The following is a 15,459-nucleotide window of genomic DNA, read 5'->3' as shown; positions in this document are numbered from 1 at the left end:
GTGTGTTCATGAGATAGTCTACGTTCTTTTTCATAGGGAGCCTTTAAAATCCAGTGTTGTCCTCTCAGTCGCGTCCCTCTCGACTGCCGGGCAGCCCGGGTCCCGGTGAGCACGAGTGTGGGACTGTTAGTGACCGGTGGGAGCCACAAGCATTAAAATACGGGAGGTCACCTTTGACAGTGCCTACCACTGGTGTTAACTGCTAGTGACCAAGCGTCCAGGGGCTTTTTACATTATTGTTCCTTCATCTGGAGCCAGCTTGGGCGTTGCACAGGGCAGGGAGTGTTCTCTTTCGCACAAATGGGGAAACTGAGGCCAAGAGGTTCCAGTTACACTCACTGATTGATCGTTGGCTGGTCTGTGACAAGTACTGTGAGGCCACAACCCAAGTGGAGAGAAGGTGCACCACAGCCCCAGCCCTGGGCTCCTGTCCCCACTGCCTGACGTCCCCTCTGTCACTGAGCTGTCTCTAGTTGGGGAAGGCGCGTTTGCAAACAGCTACAGAGTAGGGAGTGTGTACTGAGAAGCCACTCAGCTTCTGGCATCGCTGTTTGTGGTTCTTACATATGGAAAACTATTGCAGTTCACCTACCAGAAACTAATGCAGACTTTTGGCTTAGTTGCTCCTTTGGAGACGGTAGCTTGAAAGCATCACTATACTTTAGAAGGTGATGGAATTGTATGCTTTCTCTCTGGGGAGGAATGCGATTATTCTGGGCATATTGCTCTATCAAAATCCACGCATCATCCAGAACCACCTCTCCACCCCCTGGCAGTGACCCCTCCTACTGGCGTGGGAATCTGTCCTAAGGGGAAAACCGCCTTTCAAGGCTCCAGGCAAGCGTCACGCTGCCCTGCGTGGGACAGAGGAGCCTGCTGCTGCCGCTGACAAGGTGCGGTGGGCAAGAGTGCGCTGCTGTGGGGAGCGGGCCCTGCGTGGGGGGCCGGGTCAGCAGGCCACAGGGCCGACTACACGGCTGCACCGTCCATCGGCCATCCGGTGGTGTGACACCTGCTGTCCTGGACACCTGTGACATGTCTGCAGGTGTCCCTCGGGTGTCCGCTGGAGAAGCAGCCAAGTGGCCCCGTCTGGCAGGATGGCGTGTGAGGAGGAGGAAGCCAGGGGTGGCGGTGACTGCGGAATGGTCCTGGTGGCGGTGCATGAAGTGCAAGCCAGGCTGCGCTGGCCTGGCCCGGCCTGGGGCGTGGGCGAGTGTGCGCAGACCCCGGGCAGCCTCGGTTGGCTGCTCTGTGCGCTCTGCGGGGGGCCGGGCCGCGCCAGGATCTCCAGAGCCCTGTGTGCGAGCAGCCGGTGTGTGAGCGCTGTGGGCTGAACGAACGACGCCCAGTTCGTTTTCTAGACCTTTCAGAATTTCAGTAGATAGCAGGCTGGTCCTCGGGGGTATGTAGACCCCAGTGTGAAAAACCCAGTCCGAGTCCGTTGTAAACTTGGAGAGATACCCAGACACTCTGATAGTAGGTCAAATTTTATTTCTAATCTTACCAGCCATCAATTTTTTTTTCTAGAAAAATAAGGTTTGCTTTTGCATTTTGCAAAAATGTTTGCCAAGTTCTAAATGGCAAATTTGTGCTTTTTTTGTTTTCTGTCGTTTCATCTAAGAAATGCATGCATGTAGTTTTAAAACGTCGATGGTGCAGAAGCCTTATAAACTAGGTCAGTCTCCTGCCACCCTCCCCGGCCCTGGTCATCCTAGCCACAGGGAAAAGCATTTTTTTTTTCTTTTTAGTTTTGGACCTTGAGTGCGCAAGATATCCTGCACTTCATAGCTCATGACTCGCATCTGCTGATGCAGAGGCTCCAGCCGGGCCTCTGCTCTATTCACTTTTCCCTCCCCCGTCTCCAACTCCCGCACAGGCCCCGCTGTGGGCAGGGCCTGGCCGCTGTGTCTGCTCTGTGGTCTTGACGCGGACAGTGCCTGCCTCACACGCGTGGGGGCGGGCTGCAGGCCTCCTGGGTTCGTCCTCTCCCAGGAGCACCCGGCTGCAGCTTGCCGGCACCGCCTGCCACGGACCACCCAGGAGGCGCCGGGGAGGCCTGGGTGCCTGTCCCGCAGCTGCCTCCACGAGTGTGCCTGTCACGCGTGTGAGCATCTCGGGTGTGCCCGTCACGCGTGTGAGCATCTCGGGTGTGCCCGCCCCTTCTCACCGGGCGGGCCCCACCCTGGTCCTCAGGGGCCTTAGCGCCCCCAGAGGGCGGAAGGGATGCCCTTGCCTCCCACACACGCATGCCAGCCCATGGTGAGCCTCTGCAACCCGGTAACCCCCTCTGTGTGGCCACCAGCGTCTCCCCTGGTGGCCGTGCCCTGGGAGGGGAGGACTCCGCTGGACTGCACCGCCCTCCCTCCTGTGGTTCCCGTTCCTCCCCTTCCTCCGCAGGCACTGGCTGCCCCTTCCCGCGCCAACACCTCCCCGCCCGGGACAGGGCTGCCGTGGAGCTGTGGCCGCGGCAGGTGCCTGCAGGTCCGGGTGGCCGCAGTCCGAGGGCCGGGGTGGGACGGCCGGCAAGACAGGTGCTCCGGGGGATGGTTGGATGGAGGGGAGCGTGAGTACCCCCACAGGGTTCCAGGTGGGCAGGGCCGCGCCCCCACACCTGTTGCTGTCCTCCTGGTCCCTGCCCCTGTCTCTTCCCCCTTAAGGAGCTGGTTCAGTGCTCCCAGCAGGGAGAGTCCCTGGGACCACCCTCCACCCCCCACCCTCCACACCCAGGTCCAGAAGTCTTCCGGGCATCTCCTGGTAGAGTTCCCACTGTGCCTCGCGCTCCTCCCCCATCCCCTCCCCCGCCCCTCCCCGCGCCCCCTCCCTGGGGGCCAACTGCTGGTGCGGGGGAGGGGCGGTGAGCCGAGGACCCTAAAGCGGCGGTGTCTGGGGCGATGCTGGCGGGGGGCGGTCAGTGGGGCGGCTTCTGGGAGCAGCGGGCCAGGCAGCTGCAGAGACTGGTGCAGGTGAGTCTGGGAGAGGGAGGGCGGAGGGCTGGCGACCGCAGCGCCTGGGGGGCATGGGAGAATTCGGGTGGGTGTCAGGGTCACTGAGTTGTAAACAGCACCCTGCCCGCTTTGGGGCAGAGGCCCGAACCGATGCACCCACCTAGGCTTCTGGGACCCATGGTGGTGGGCCTAGCCTGTCCTCCCTTCTGTCCTCTGTCCTCCCCCATCCGACCTCCCACCCCCAGGGGGCTGCTCAGTCTTCCCCTCGGTCCTCCTTCCCCACCTCCCACCAGGGTGCCCTCTGTCCTACCCGCCTCTCTGGCCTGCCTCATCCTCCCCTCTGCCTTTCCCTCCCCCACGCCCCCCAATCCCCCTTCTCCCCTCTGTCCTTCCCCCGTCCCTGGTCCCCCGACCCCTTCGCTCTGGGGCCTCCTGCCCCGCCCCCCAGCCCTGTCCCTCTGTGAATGGTGAATGTCCCCCGTGTGCCTGCAAGTGCTGGCCTTTCAGTGGCTGAGCAGCAGGGCATGAAGTCCCGTGGTCGCGCCCTGTTGGAGGGTACAGTTGAATAAAGCCATCACAAGGTACATGTGACAGTGTGCAAACTGTGACAACGTGACGGGTAAGTGCCGCAGCAGGGAGGCACCTGGTCTGGTATGTGTTTATAATCCAGCCCTCTGGCCAGGCCGAGCCGCCCTGTGTCCTGATGTGTCTGGATGCCCCAGCTGAGTCCCGATGACAAGTGGCTCCCCGCAGTGGGTGCGGGTGCGGGAAGAGCCCTGGCGCAGAGATTGCGTGGCCGGCGGGGAGGTCGAGAGAAGCTGTAAGGAGGGGAGCAGCCCAGGAGTCAGGCCACAGGGCCCAGCAGGACTGTCAGGGTCTTTTCTTTATTTTGAGAACGAGGAGACACTGCTGGAGAGATTTTAAGGAGAAAGGGGAGACTTGATTAAATCCATGTTTTGAAAATCCACTTTGCAGCGGTTCCCTGGCGAGATGGCCATGGCTAGAAGGTGTTGCATGGGGGACTCCCAGGGGGCCGGAGGAGGACCTCGGGGGGCCTGCTCCAAGCCAAGCAGCAGAACTGGTGCAAAGGATAAAAACAACCGTTTAAAGCCTTAGGAAACTGTCCTAAGAGCATAGATCAAATGAAGAAACATTTGTTCAGGAAAATCTACCAAAACTCTCTTAAGAACAGTGGCTCCCCCTCCCCTCCCAGCTCAGCTGGGCAGAAGCTGCACTCTGGGCGGGTGTGCCCAGGAGACGCCCCGTCCCCTGCCCCCTCCCCCACCAGGTGGGAGAGGCTCCCCCACAAACACTGAGGGGAGGAGGCCGAGTGCGTCGGGATTTCGGGTCTCCCCCACCGGTGTCCACTCCTAGGATGGAGGTTCTGCCCCGAGAACAGCAGGCCCAGGGTCTGCAGTCCGGCTGCTTCCCCGGCTCACCTGTGGGACGCGGGCTCCTGGCGCAGAGGGGCGAGCTGGAAGGACAAGGCAGCCGCCCTCCCCAGACCCCCAGCAGCGCTGGTTCCCAGGAAAAGAGGCCGCTCCTGAGAACAGAGCTCTGAAGCTCTCCCCGAAGGAACTGACTTCATCCGAAACACAGTGTGGGGAAGTTCAAGCCCAACGGCACTCTCAGAAACAATTGTTTCTGTTAATTAAGACAAGGAATTAGTCCGTGAAGGCCACTGTAACAAAGCTCCGCAGAGATGTCCCGCGCCAGTCTGGAGAGGCTGCAGGCCTGCCATCCGGGCTCTGGCGGGTCTGGTTTCTGAGGCCTCCCTCCGTGGCTGTGTCCTCACACGGCCTTTCCTCGGCCTGGCGTCTCCCCGCCCAAATTGCCTCTGTGTCTTACAGGGACACCAGTCAGACTGGAGCAGGACCCACCCTGGTGGCCTTGTTTTTAACTCACTCACCCATTTAAAGGCCCTGCCTTCGAGAGTAGCTGCATGCTGAGGTTCCGGAGTTAGGACTCCAACATACGAATGGCGGGGAGGAGAGGTGACCAAATGTGAATGGATTAAACACCCCAGTCAAAAGGCAGAGATTGCTGGGTTGAATGAAAAGCAAGATCCAAGTATACGCTACCTGCAGGAGACACACTTTAGATTAAAAGGCACAGATATGTTGGAAGTAAAAAGAGGGCAAAAGATACGTCGTTTCACTATCAACCCCGAGAAAACTGGGTGACTATGCTAATATTATTACCAACCCTAGAAAATGTTAAAACAAAAAATGTTACTAGAGAAAATGAATGATGCTTTCTAATGATAACAGAGTCAGTCCATCGGGAAGATATGGAAATTATGAATATGCATGTACCTAACAACAGGGCTCTAAAATCAGTGACGCAAAAACAGACCGAATAGAAGGGAGAAAAAGGCAATTCAAAACCAACGGTTGCAGACTTCAGCACTTCACTTTCAGTAGTGGACAGACCAACTAGGTAGAGGAGCAGCAAGGGAACAGCAGAACTGGGTGACACTGTAACCCGACTAACCCTAACAAACCTATAGCACACTCTGCCCAACAAGAGTCCATACTGCTCCAGAGCACGCTGAACGCTCTCCAGGGTGGACAACACGCGGGGCCATGAAACAAGCCTGAGGACATAGAAATCATATAAAGTATGTTCACTAAACACCATAGAGTAAAATCAGAAATGGATAACAAAGAGAAATTTGGGAAACTCACAAAAATGCGGAAATTAAACAAGACACCCCTGAATAACTATTGTGTCAAAGAAGAAATCACAGGGGAAATCAGGAAGTACCTTGAGATGAATGAAAACGAAGGTATCGCAATACGAAATCCTGTGGGATGCAGCCAAAGCCTTAGAGGGCCATTTGCAGCTGTGAAACCTGTATTAGAAAAGAAGATGGATCTCACATCAACACCCTGAAGACCCCGGATAAATCAGAGCAAACTGGACCCCGAGCAAGTAGAAAGGAGCAAAGAAAAAAGATTAGAGCAGAAAAAAATGAACTAAAGCCTCAGTCCCCAACCCTGGGGCCGAGGACCAGTGCCAGTCCGTGGCCTGTTAGGGACCAGGCAGCAGAGCTCTGCCGAACCCCCAGGTCCTTGGAAAACGTGTCCTCTATGAAACTTAGGGATGGGGGCGGGTGGGGGGCGCATAGCAGGAGGTGCTAGCCAGGCTTCATCTGTATTTACAGCCACTCCCCATCACTCGAGTCACCGCCGGAGCTCCACCCAGCTCCACCCGCCCCCGCCCCAGTCCGTGGAAAAATTGTCTTCCATGACACTGGTCCCTGGTGCCGAAAAGGCTGGGGACCACTGCATTAGAGAGTAGAAAAACTATAGAGAAAATTAAAAACCCCAAAAGTGGCTCTTTGGAAATATCAAAAAATTTGACAAACTTGAGTTTTACTAACTAAAAAGAGAGAAGATTCAAATCACTAAAATCAAGAATACAAAAGGAAACATTACCTTACAGAAATAAAAAAAAAAAAAGGCTGTAAGAAAATACTATGAACGTTGCCAACGAATTAGATATTCTAGATGAAACGATCAAATTCCTATAAAGACACAGAATGCCAAAACTGGCTCAAGAAGAAACTGAAAATCTGAATGGAACTGTAACACGTAAAGAGATGAACTAAGTGGTCAAAAACCTCTCGCAAAGAAAAACCCCGGCCCGGATGGCTTCACTGAATTCTGCCGAACATTTAAACAGTTGGCACCAGTCCTTCACAAACTCTTCCAAAAAATAGGAGAGAAAACTCCTGTTCCATGAGACCAGTATTATGCTGATACCAAAACCACAGAAAGATATCACAAGAAAAGCAAACTATAGTGCAATCTCTTGTGAATATAAATGCAAACACCTTCAACAAAGTACTAATAAACTGAATGCAGCAACACGCAAAAAGGGTTGCAGCAACACATAAAATCCCCACACCATGGCCAAGCGGGGTTTTCCCCTGCAGGATTCGCATGCAAAAATCAGCCCGTGTAATGGACCACACCAGTAGAATAAAGGGCAGAACCCTCAGGATTATCTGAGTAGGCCCGGAAAGAGCACTGGACAAAATTTAACACCCTCCATAATAAAAACACTCGATTAAATAAGAATAGAAGGGAAATTATTCATCCTGATTAAAAGGCATCTATGAAAACCCCACCGCTAACATCACACTTTATGGTGAAAGACCAAATGCCTTTTCCTCCAGAGTCAGGAAAAAGATAACTGGTCTATTTCTATATGTTCTATTCAACATTGTCCTGGAGGTGCTAGTCAGGGCAATTAGGCTAAATAAATAACTGTGGAAAAAATGGAAAAAGCCATCTATATCAGAAAGGAAAAAAAAAGTAAAGGAAAAGGCATCATGATCTGATAGTTAAAAAAATACTAAGGAATTCACTAAAACAAGAAAGAAAGAAAAAACTATTAGTGCTAATAACCGAGTTGAGCAAGGTGCAAGGTTACAAAGATTTATATACAATCAATGGTGTTTCTATTCTGTAGCAATGAACAACAGAACATGAAATTAAGAAAACAATTCCATTTACGATAGCATCAAAAATATCGAAATACTTTGGAATACATTCACCCAAAGCAGTGTGAGACTCATTAGCCATCAGGGACAGGTAAGAAAACCACGGCGGAGGCCACGTCACGCCAGGAAGATGCCTGTCGTCAGGAAGACGGAGGGATGCGTGTGGGCCAGGGGGCGGGAGACTGGAATCCTCGCACGCCGCTGGCGGGAGTGTAAATAATGCAGATGGTTTGGAAAACAGTGTGACCGTTTCCCAAAATGCTAAGTACTGTGTTTCCCCGAAAATAAGACCTATCCACAAAATAAGCCCCAGCAGGATTTCTAAGCATGTGCGCAATAGAAGCCCCACCCCGAAAATAAGCCCTAGTGACGGGCGTGGCTACGCAGCGCATCTGCACAACCCGTGCATGTCGTCGAGGAGCGGGAAAGAAGACGAGCAGCCCTGCTCATCTGCCCCGTCGTGACAGCTGCTGTCCCAGAGGTGACCGGAAAGGTGCGGGCAGCCCCACCAACAAGGTCGGCTCCCCCTGTCAGGTCCCCGCCATCCTGTGCATGCTGCAAGCTGAGGCTTTGAGGGGGAAATCACACATCCCCTGAAAATAAGCCCTAGGGTGTCTTCTTGAGGAAAAATACATATAAGACCCTGTCTTATTTGGGGGGAAACACGGTATATACCAAGAAAAGGAAAACATTTCCCACAAACACGTTTAAAGGAGTGCCATAGTAGCACTACTCATAATAGCCAAAAAGAAGAAACAACCCCAAGGTCCTCCGGTTGATGAATGGATAAATAAGATTTTGTATGTCCGTACAATGGAATATTATCTGGCAATAAAAAGGCATAGAATTCTAGGCCGGGCGCGGTGGCTCACGCCTGTAATCCTAGCACTCTGGGAGGCCGAGGCGGGCGGATTGCTCAAGGTCAGGAGTTCGAAACCAGCCTGAGCGAGACCCTGTCTCTACCATAAAAATAGAAAGAAATTAATTGGCCAACTGATATATATAATATAAAAATCAGCCGGGCATGGTGGCTCATGCCTGTAGTCCCAGCTACTCGGGAGGCTGAGGCAGGAGGATCGCTTGAGCCCAGGAGTTGGAGGTTGCTGTGAGCTAGGCTGACACCACGGCACTCATTCTAGCCTAGGCAAGAAAGCGAGACTCTGTCTCAAAAAAAAAAAAAAAAGGCATAGAATTCTGACATCGCTACGCATGGTTGAGCCCTGAAAACGTTACAGAGACCGAAAGAAGCAGGACCCAAAGGGTCGCAAACTGCCTGCGTGATGTACACACCCAGAGCTGGCAACAGTGGAGACCCAGGAAGCAGATTATCAGTGTCCTCGGGCTGGGGGCAGGGAAGACCTAGAGGTGATTGATGTCTGGGAGTTTCTTTTGGGGGAGATGGAAATATTCTAAAATTAATTTTGGTGATGGCTGTACAACTTTGAATATACTAAAAGTCACTGAATCGTGCACTTTAAATGAATGAATCGTGTGGTATGTGAATTGTTTCTCAGTAACGCTATAGAAAATATTTGCAATTCATTCAAGCAACAAGAAGAGTGGTTGGAGGCAGGCATCAGCTGCTGCCGTTGCCCATATAGAAGACGGTGGGGTGGGGGCTAAGCAGGCTGGAGTGGGGGCGTGGCAGAGATTGTTTTGCAAGAGGCACAAATCGCAGGTCAGAGCAGTGGACAGTATAGACGACTCCCGGGCTTCAGGTTAGTATAACCAGTCGCAGAGAGTTTGGAAACACAGGTAGGGTTGTCCTGCAATGACCACAGCTTCTTTGTGAGCTGTCAACAGGCTTGGGAGAGGAGGAATCTCCAGCAGGAGGGACTGCACCCCAGCAGGAGGGACTGCACCCCCAGAAGGAGGGATTGAACCCCTAGCAGGAGGGACTGCACCCCAGCAGGAGGGACTGCACCCCCAGAAGGAGGGACTGCACCCCAGCAGGAGGGACTGCACCCCCAGAAGGAGGGATTGAACCCCTAGCAGGAGGGACTGCACCCCCAGAAGGAGGGACTAAACCCCTAGCAGGAGGGACTGAACCCCCAGGAGGAGGGACTGCACCCCCAGAAGGAGGGACTGAACCCCTAGCAGGAGGGACTGAACCCCCAGGAGAAGGGACTGCACCCCCAGAAGGAGGGACTGAACCCCTAGCAGGAGGGACTGAACCCCCAGAAGGAGGGACTGCACCCCCAGAAGGAGGGACTGCACCCTCAGAAGGAAGGACTGCAACCCCAGATGGAGGGACTGCACCCCCAGAAGGAAGGACTGAACCCCCAGATGGAGGGACTGCACCCCAGCAGGAGGGACTGCACCCCCAGAAGGAAGGACTGCACCCCCAGATAGAGGGACTGCACCCCCAGATGGAGGGACTGCACCCCCAGATGGAGGGACTGCACCCCAGAAGGAAGGACTGCACCCCCAGATGGAGGGACTGCACCCCCAGAAGGAGGGACTGCACCCTCAGAAGGAAGGACTGCAACCCCAGATGGAGGGACTGCACCCCCAGAAGGAAGGACTGAACCCCCAGATGGAGGGACTGCACCCCAGCAGGAGGGACTGCACCCCCAGAAGGAAGGACTGCACCCCCAGATAGAGGGACTGCACCCCCAGATGGAGGGACTGCACCCCCAGATGGAGGGACTGCACCCCCAGAAGGAAGGACTGCACCCCCAGATGGAGGGACTGCACCCCCAGATGGAGGGACTGCACCCCCAGATGGAGGGACTGCACCTCAACCCACCTTCCTAAAAGCTGGTGGTCCCCTTCCCCAGGTTCCCCAGTTGCCGGCTCTCTCGGCATTTACCACGAATAGCTAACATCGAACTCCTCTGTTAGAACCTGCAATGCCCCTGTAGACGTGGGTCAAACGCATGCTCTTTCCTGGCTTACTAACACCCTAGGCCACGCTCCGGCCTCCTGGCCCTCAGCCTCCGCACCCACTTGTCCCGGCCTGGTGGACGTCCCCTCCTGTCCCTGGACTTGCCGGGCTCAGCCCCACCCCAGGGCTCTGCCCGGTGTCCCGGCTGCCCCGACGGCCCCACCGCTCCCAGCAGGCCTCTCTCCTGGGCGAGAGAGTGGGCGGGTCCAAGGTCCAGCATTTCTAGTGACCCCCCAGGGCCCACAGCTGCTGGCCTTGGGGCCGCACGGGGAAGAGGGCGGGGTCCTCACTCCAGCGTGGGTGGCGGGAGGGAGCAAGGCTGTCGGGGTCACCGGCGGCCTGTCCCCCTGCTCCTCGATGTGGCACAGCCACTGCTTCCTGTGCCGTCACACCGAAAGGCGCAAAGTGGTGCGATCCCACGGGGCCGCTGGCGTGTGCGTGGCGATGCTGTGGCACATGACCGCGGCTCTCTCCGGAGTGGCTGTGCTTTGTCTTCGTGTGCTCCGTGTTCGGAGGGTGGGCGTGACGGGTCGGCGTAATTCCTGTGGCTTCAGGACGGTGAGCAAGTGCCCTGCTGATCGTTTTCCTTTTTGCACCCTTGGCCGTAGGTCAAAGAAGAGAGGATCGTTGAACTGGAGATGCAAAACGCTGTCCTTCACCTGAGGCTGGCCGAGGTAGCACGCTCCAACCGCCTTGCAGGTCTAGTGGAACCGTATCCCGTGCAGGGCTTGTGTGGAAGCCGGTTCTGAGATTTCCACATTTGCACCCTGAGTCCCAGCAGTGTCTTTCGGTCCCCGCAAAGCAGACGCATTCCCGGCCCCTCCCCGCGGCCCGGCCCTCCGGCCGCGTCTGCTTGCAAGCCACGCGTATATTATTCCTTCCTCCCCCATGGAGAATCTGAGCTTTATGAGTTTAGGGGTTAATTTTGCTCCGGTTTCTTCTTTAGTCAGACAAGAGCAGCAGGAGTCTCCCCATGCTCCCTGCCCCTAGTTGGCCCGCAGCCCGCGACCACGGGTCTTCCGCACCTGCCACATCTCAGGCAGAGCCTGGACGAGCGGCGTGCGCTCCGTGGTCCAGCCCCGCGTGGGGCTTTTCTGCGTTTTCCTACTGAACTTCCTTGTGCTTCCAAAAGTTTCCCATATCAGGAATGAGAAGGTTTTCTGGCCTCGCTCGGGGCCTCCCGCCAGCTGCGTATCTCTGTCATGTCCTGTACATTCCGCTCCCACCAGGGCAAGTCCTGTCTTGGTGCCGCGACTCCCTGGCCGGGCTCCGGCTGCTGCCGGCGTGGGACCCCAGCTCACCCCAGCTGGTACCGAGCCTCAGCCGGCCGTTCTCTTCTCTCTTGTGCCCTTCCTGGAAAATAAGGAGTGTCTGCGCTCGAATGCAGCATAAATGTCCTATTTTGTGTGGCTTCTGAGCTGCGCGTCTTAATGTTTGGATGCACGGTACCTTCAGCTTACTATGGAGGTGGTAAATCTTGGTACACGTCATTGTGAGTTTACCTGTGTGTCTTCACTGCTGCTGTTCTGACGAGGAGCAGTTTGCAGCGTTCATCGCCTGTGAACATGCAGTGTGAGAGCACGACCCCCGTCCAGTGCGCCGGGACACAGCAAAGCTCCAACCGCTCTTGCTCCTAGCGACAGATGCTCCCAGCAGCTCCTGTCCAGGGACAGCCCCCGCCCCACCCTCCACCGGGCTGCCCGCCTGCACCCGCCAGGCGGATCCTGCGCCTGCCTCGGCCGGTCACTCCTCTGTCCACACTGTCCTGTGGCCCCTGCTCTCCATGCAGTCTTCCCCTGCAGCCCCCCTCACTGCCAAACATCCACAGTGACCTTTCGAAAACACAGGACCCTTCAACACATCCTGCTGCCAAAACCCCTCCCTGGCTGGGCGTGCTCCTTAAGAAAACACCCAGGTAGTCACCTCTGCTGACAGGCCCCAGAGCCTCTGCGCCTTTCCTCTTTGCACTCGCTGTTCCTCTGTCCCTTCCATTCTGGGGCCTGTCACTCACAGCCTTGGCCTTGGCTGTCTGTGCAGATGGCCCCCGACAGCCCCCCGACAGCCCCCACACAGCCCCAGGGAACCCCTGACGGCCCCCCAACAGCCCCCCGACAGCCCTCGACAGCCCTCAACAGCCCCCTGACAGCCCCAGACAGCCCCCCAACAGCCCCAGGGAGCCCCCAACAGCCCCCAACAGCCTAGGGAGACCCCGACAGCCCCCCAACAGTCCCCGACAGCCCCCCGACAACCCCACAACAGCCCCAGGGAGCCCCTGACAGCCCCCCCGACAGTCCATGACAGTCCCCAGGCAGCCCCCCAACAGCCCCAGGGAGCCACCAACAGCCCCCGACAGCCCAGGGAGACCCCAACAGCTCCCGACAGCCCCCTGACAGCCCCAGGGAGCCCCCAACATCCCCAGGGAGCCCCCGACAGCCCCTGACAGCTCCCTGGCAGCTCCCCGACAGCTCCATGACAGCCCCAGGGAGCCCCTGACAGCCCCGACAGTCCCCGACAGCCCCCCAACAGTCCCCGACAGCCCCCAGCAGCTCCCTGACAGCCCCCCAACAACCCCACAACAGCCCCAGGGAGCCCCCGACAGCTCTCCGACAGTCCCTGACAGTCCCTAGGCAGCCCGTGGACATCCCCCCGAAAGCCCCAGGCGGTCCCTGACAGCCCCTGACAGCCCCAGGCAGCCCCCAACAGTCCCCAATAGCCCCCAACAGACCCCTGACAACCCTCGGTTTCAGGCAATCCCCCAAATACCCACTGACAGCCCTCAGTTTCAGGCAACCCCCCAGATACCCCTAGGCAGCCCCAACAGGCCCCCCAACAGTCGACAGCCCTCGGTTTCAGGCAACCCCCCGGATACCCCCAGGCAGCCCCCGACAGCCCCCTGACGGCCCCAGGCCCCGGCAGCCCCCCTCTGGACGTCCTGCCCTCTCCTCCCCACCTGGCTGCGCCCTGTGGCTGGGCCCTGGGGGCCTCCCTGGGAGATCCTGCTGCACCCCATGTCCCCCTCCCACCCTCACAGCGCCCCCACACCTGGAGTCGCTTGCGTGCTGGTCCCCATGGCGGTTCAGGTTGCGCCCGCTGGGCAGCGTCTTCCCTGAAGCCCGTTGGCGCCCTCGCGGCCAGCACGGCTCTCCTCCGCGACGCGTGGCTTCGTTTCAGAGTCTGAGACCCTAAATTGCCTTTCTTTCTTTTCCGTGCAACAGTATCGGGACAGGATCGGGGAGAGTCGCAGCGAGGCCACCCTATCTCACGCCCGCGACAGGCGGCGGCTGCAGAGCAGTTGGTGCTCGGCCCTAAACCGGCTCCGCCCAGGGATTCAGGTAGAGTCTCGACAGGAGTCAGAACCTTTGTTCATGTAGCCTCAGTGTCTGTGCTCAAGAACTCACAGTGGCCTTTTTCTGGTGGAACTGTAAACTGAGTCAGAAGAGATCCAATCTCTGGGATTAACAGAAGCAATCAATGCTGTGTGTGGGGTTTTCTATCGTGGTTGATTGATCTAGTCTTGTCATAAAAGATTATGAAATCACAAGTATTTTTGTAGCCGGTGGCAGACAGTATTCGCTTAGGAGCTCTGCGTTCTCAGACTTATTAAATGGAAAACTAACCCTTAAAGCAGCTGGTAAGATTGGGACCCTAAGCAAAAATCAGAAGGAAAAATACATTTGACTGTGAGATGAGTCGTTTCAAATGTGAGCTACGGTAGCAGTTTAATTTTTTAATTGGTAGCAGTTTAATTTTGTAATTCAAAGCTGTTCTCCTTTTTATTTTAATGTTAAATGGTAGAAAACTGGTTTACACATGTCAGGTTGAATAGATCTAGTGCACCATGTCGTCAAATGTGAGCAGCTCCTTTTAAACCAGTGCTAGCAGTTCACAGTTTAGGGAGATTGTTATTCCATGGAGCATACTTGGCAGCCCTCCAGGGTGACGTGGTGGCAGGATATTTTTGTAACTTTGATGGAGGACATTGTTTTTACCTTTTGTTCCAAACAATGTGACCAGGGTCAAAAATAGGAAGAAAGAAACCATTATTACAACAGTACAATGAAAACACCATCTGCAAATGGGATTAATCTGCTCTCATTGAGATTCAGAGATTTTTTCCCCCCATAAACTGCTTTTGGGCATTTAGAATGAGTTTATGTAGAGTTAGTTTTTTCAATTCTCTTTTGATTGAGTAAAATTAATCCATCTTTCAATAAGCTATATAATTTTATCTGTATTCCATATAATAAAAAGACTTCAGTTCAATTTAGTTTTGATATTTTATTAAAATGTTTCCCAAACATATGGAAGTAATCTCCATTTTATAGATTTTAAAAAAAAGACTTAAATAAATAAAGAAAAAATATCTATTTATGTTCGGTTATGCTTTATGATCTCAGAGGTTTGATGTTAAGTAGTAGGTAGTAGTGCATCTGCTCGTTCATTCTGGGGACCTGTCATCTCCTCATACCGAAAATCCTTGCACTAGTTTGAAGAAGGAACAAGAGCAAAGCCTAGGATATCAATCAGCTGCCTTGTTCCCAGAGCTCTCTAAAAACATTCATACTTGCCGTACTTTTACTATGTGCATTTACGTGGCAAGTGGCTCTCACCGGCCTGCATGTGCTCGTCATGATTAACCCTCCAGACGGTGGTCTGGACAACCGATCAGGGTACTCGCTGCTCCCCGTTTAATGAGGGCTGACATGGAGCCCCAGGGGCTGTGCCAACATTGCCAGGAAGTAAACAACTGAGACAGAAAAATGTCCTGCCTCTGACATTTTCCCACCGTGCAATGAGCTGTGCTTCCCACGGAAATTGGTGAAATACTTGTTTTCTGTTTCTCTTTTTTTTTTTAAGGCAAGGTCTTTCTCTGCCGCCCAGCTGGGCTAAAAGGCAATGGTGTGATCCTAGCTCACAGCAGCCTCAGACTCCTGGGCTGCAGGGATCTTCCTGCTCAGCCTCCTGAGTAGCTGGGACCACAGGCATGCGCCACCACGCCCGGCTGATATTTCTAATTTTTGTATGGATAGGGTCTGGTCTTGAACTCCTGGCCTTACACGATCCTCCAGCCTCAGCCTCCCAGAGGGCTGGGATTACAGGTGTGAGCCACCGCACCC

At 55.1% G+C, this 15,459-nt stretch overlaps 1 protein-coding gene across 1 annotated transcript in view; it reads left to right on the top strand.

The window, feature by feature from the left end:
• Positions 1-2,891: 2,891 nt before the first annotated feature.
• The window catches only part of KIF25 (kinesin family member 25), a 42,741-nt gene continuing 30,173 nt past the window's right edge, over positions 2,892-15,459 (top strand). The window contains exons 1-9 of the mRNA XM_076002762.1: positions 2,892-2,963; positions 3,699-3,765; positions 10,518-10,900; positions 10,951-11,041; positions 11,572-11,651; positions 12,145-12,257; positions 12,762-12,951; positions 13,218-13,271; positions 13,558-13,674. Coding sequence (XP_075858877.1) covers positions 2,892-2,963; positions 3,699-3,765; positions 10,518-10,900; positions 10,951-11,041; positions 11,572-11,651; positions 12,145-12,257; positions 12,762-12,951; positions 13,218-13,271; positions 13,558-13,674 — 1,167 coding nt within the window. The remainder of the gene's footprint in view (positions 2,964-3,698; positions 3,766-10,517; positions 10,901-10,950; positions 11,042-11,571; positions 11,652-12,144; positions 12,258-12,761; positions 12,952-13,217; positions 13,272-13,557; positions 13,675-15,459) is intronic.

Source organism: Microcebus murinus, chromosome 5 (genome assembly GCF_040939455.1).
Source record: "Microcebus murinus isolate Inina chromosome 5, M.murinus_Inina_mat1.0, whole genome shotgun sequence".
NCBI classification, from domain to species: domain Eukaryota; kingdom Metazoa; phylum Chordata; class Mammalia; order Primates; family Cheirogaleidae; genus Microcebus; species Microcebus murinus.
The sequence above is the reverse complement of the archived record's forward strand: the minus strand, read 5'-3'. Positions and strand labels throughout refer to the sequence as shown.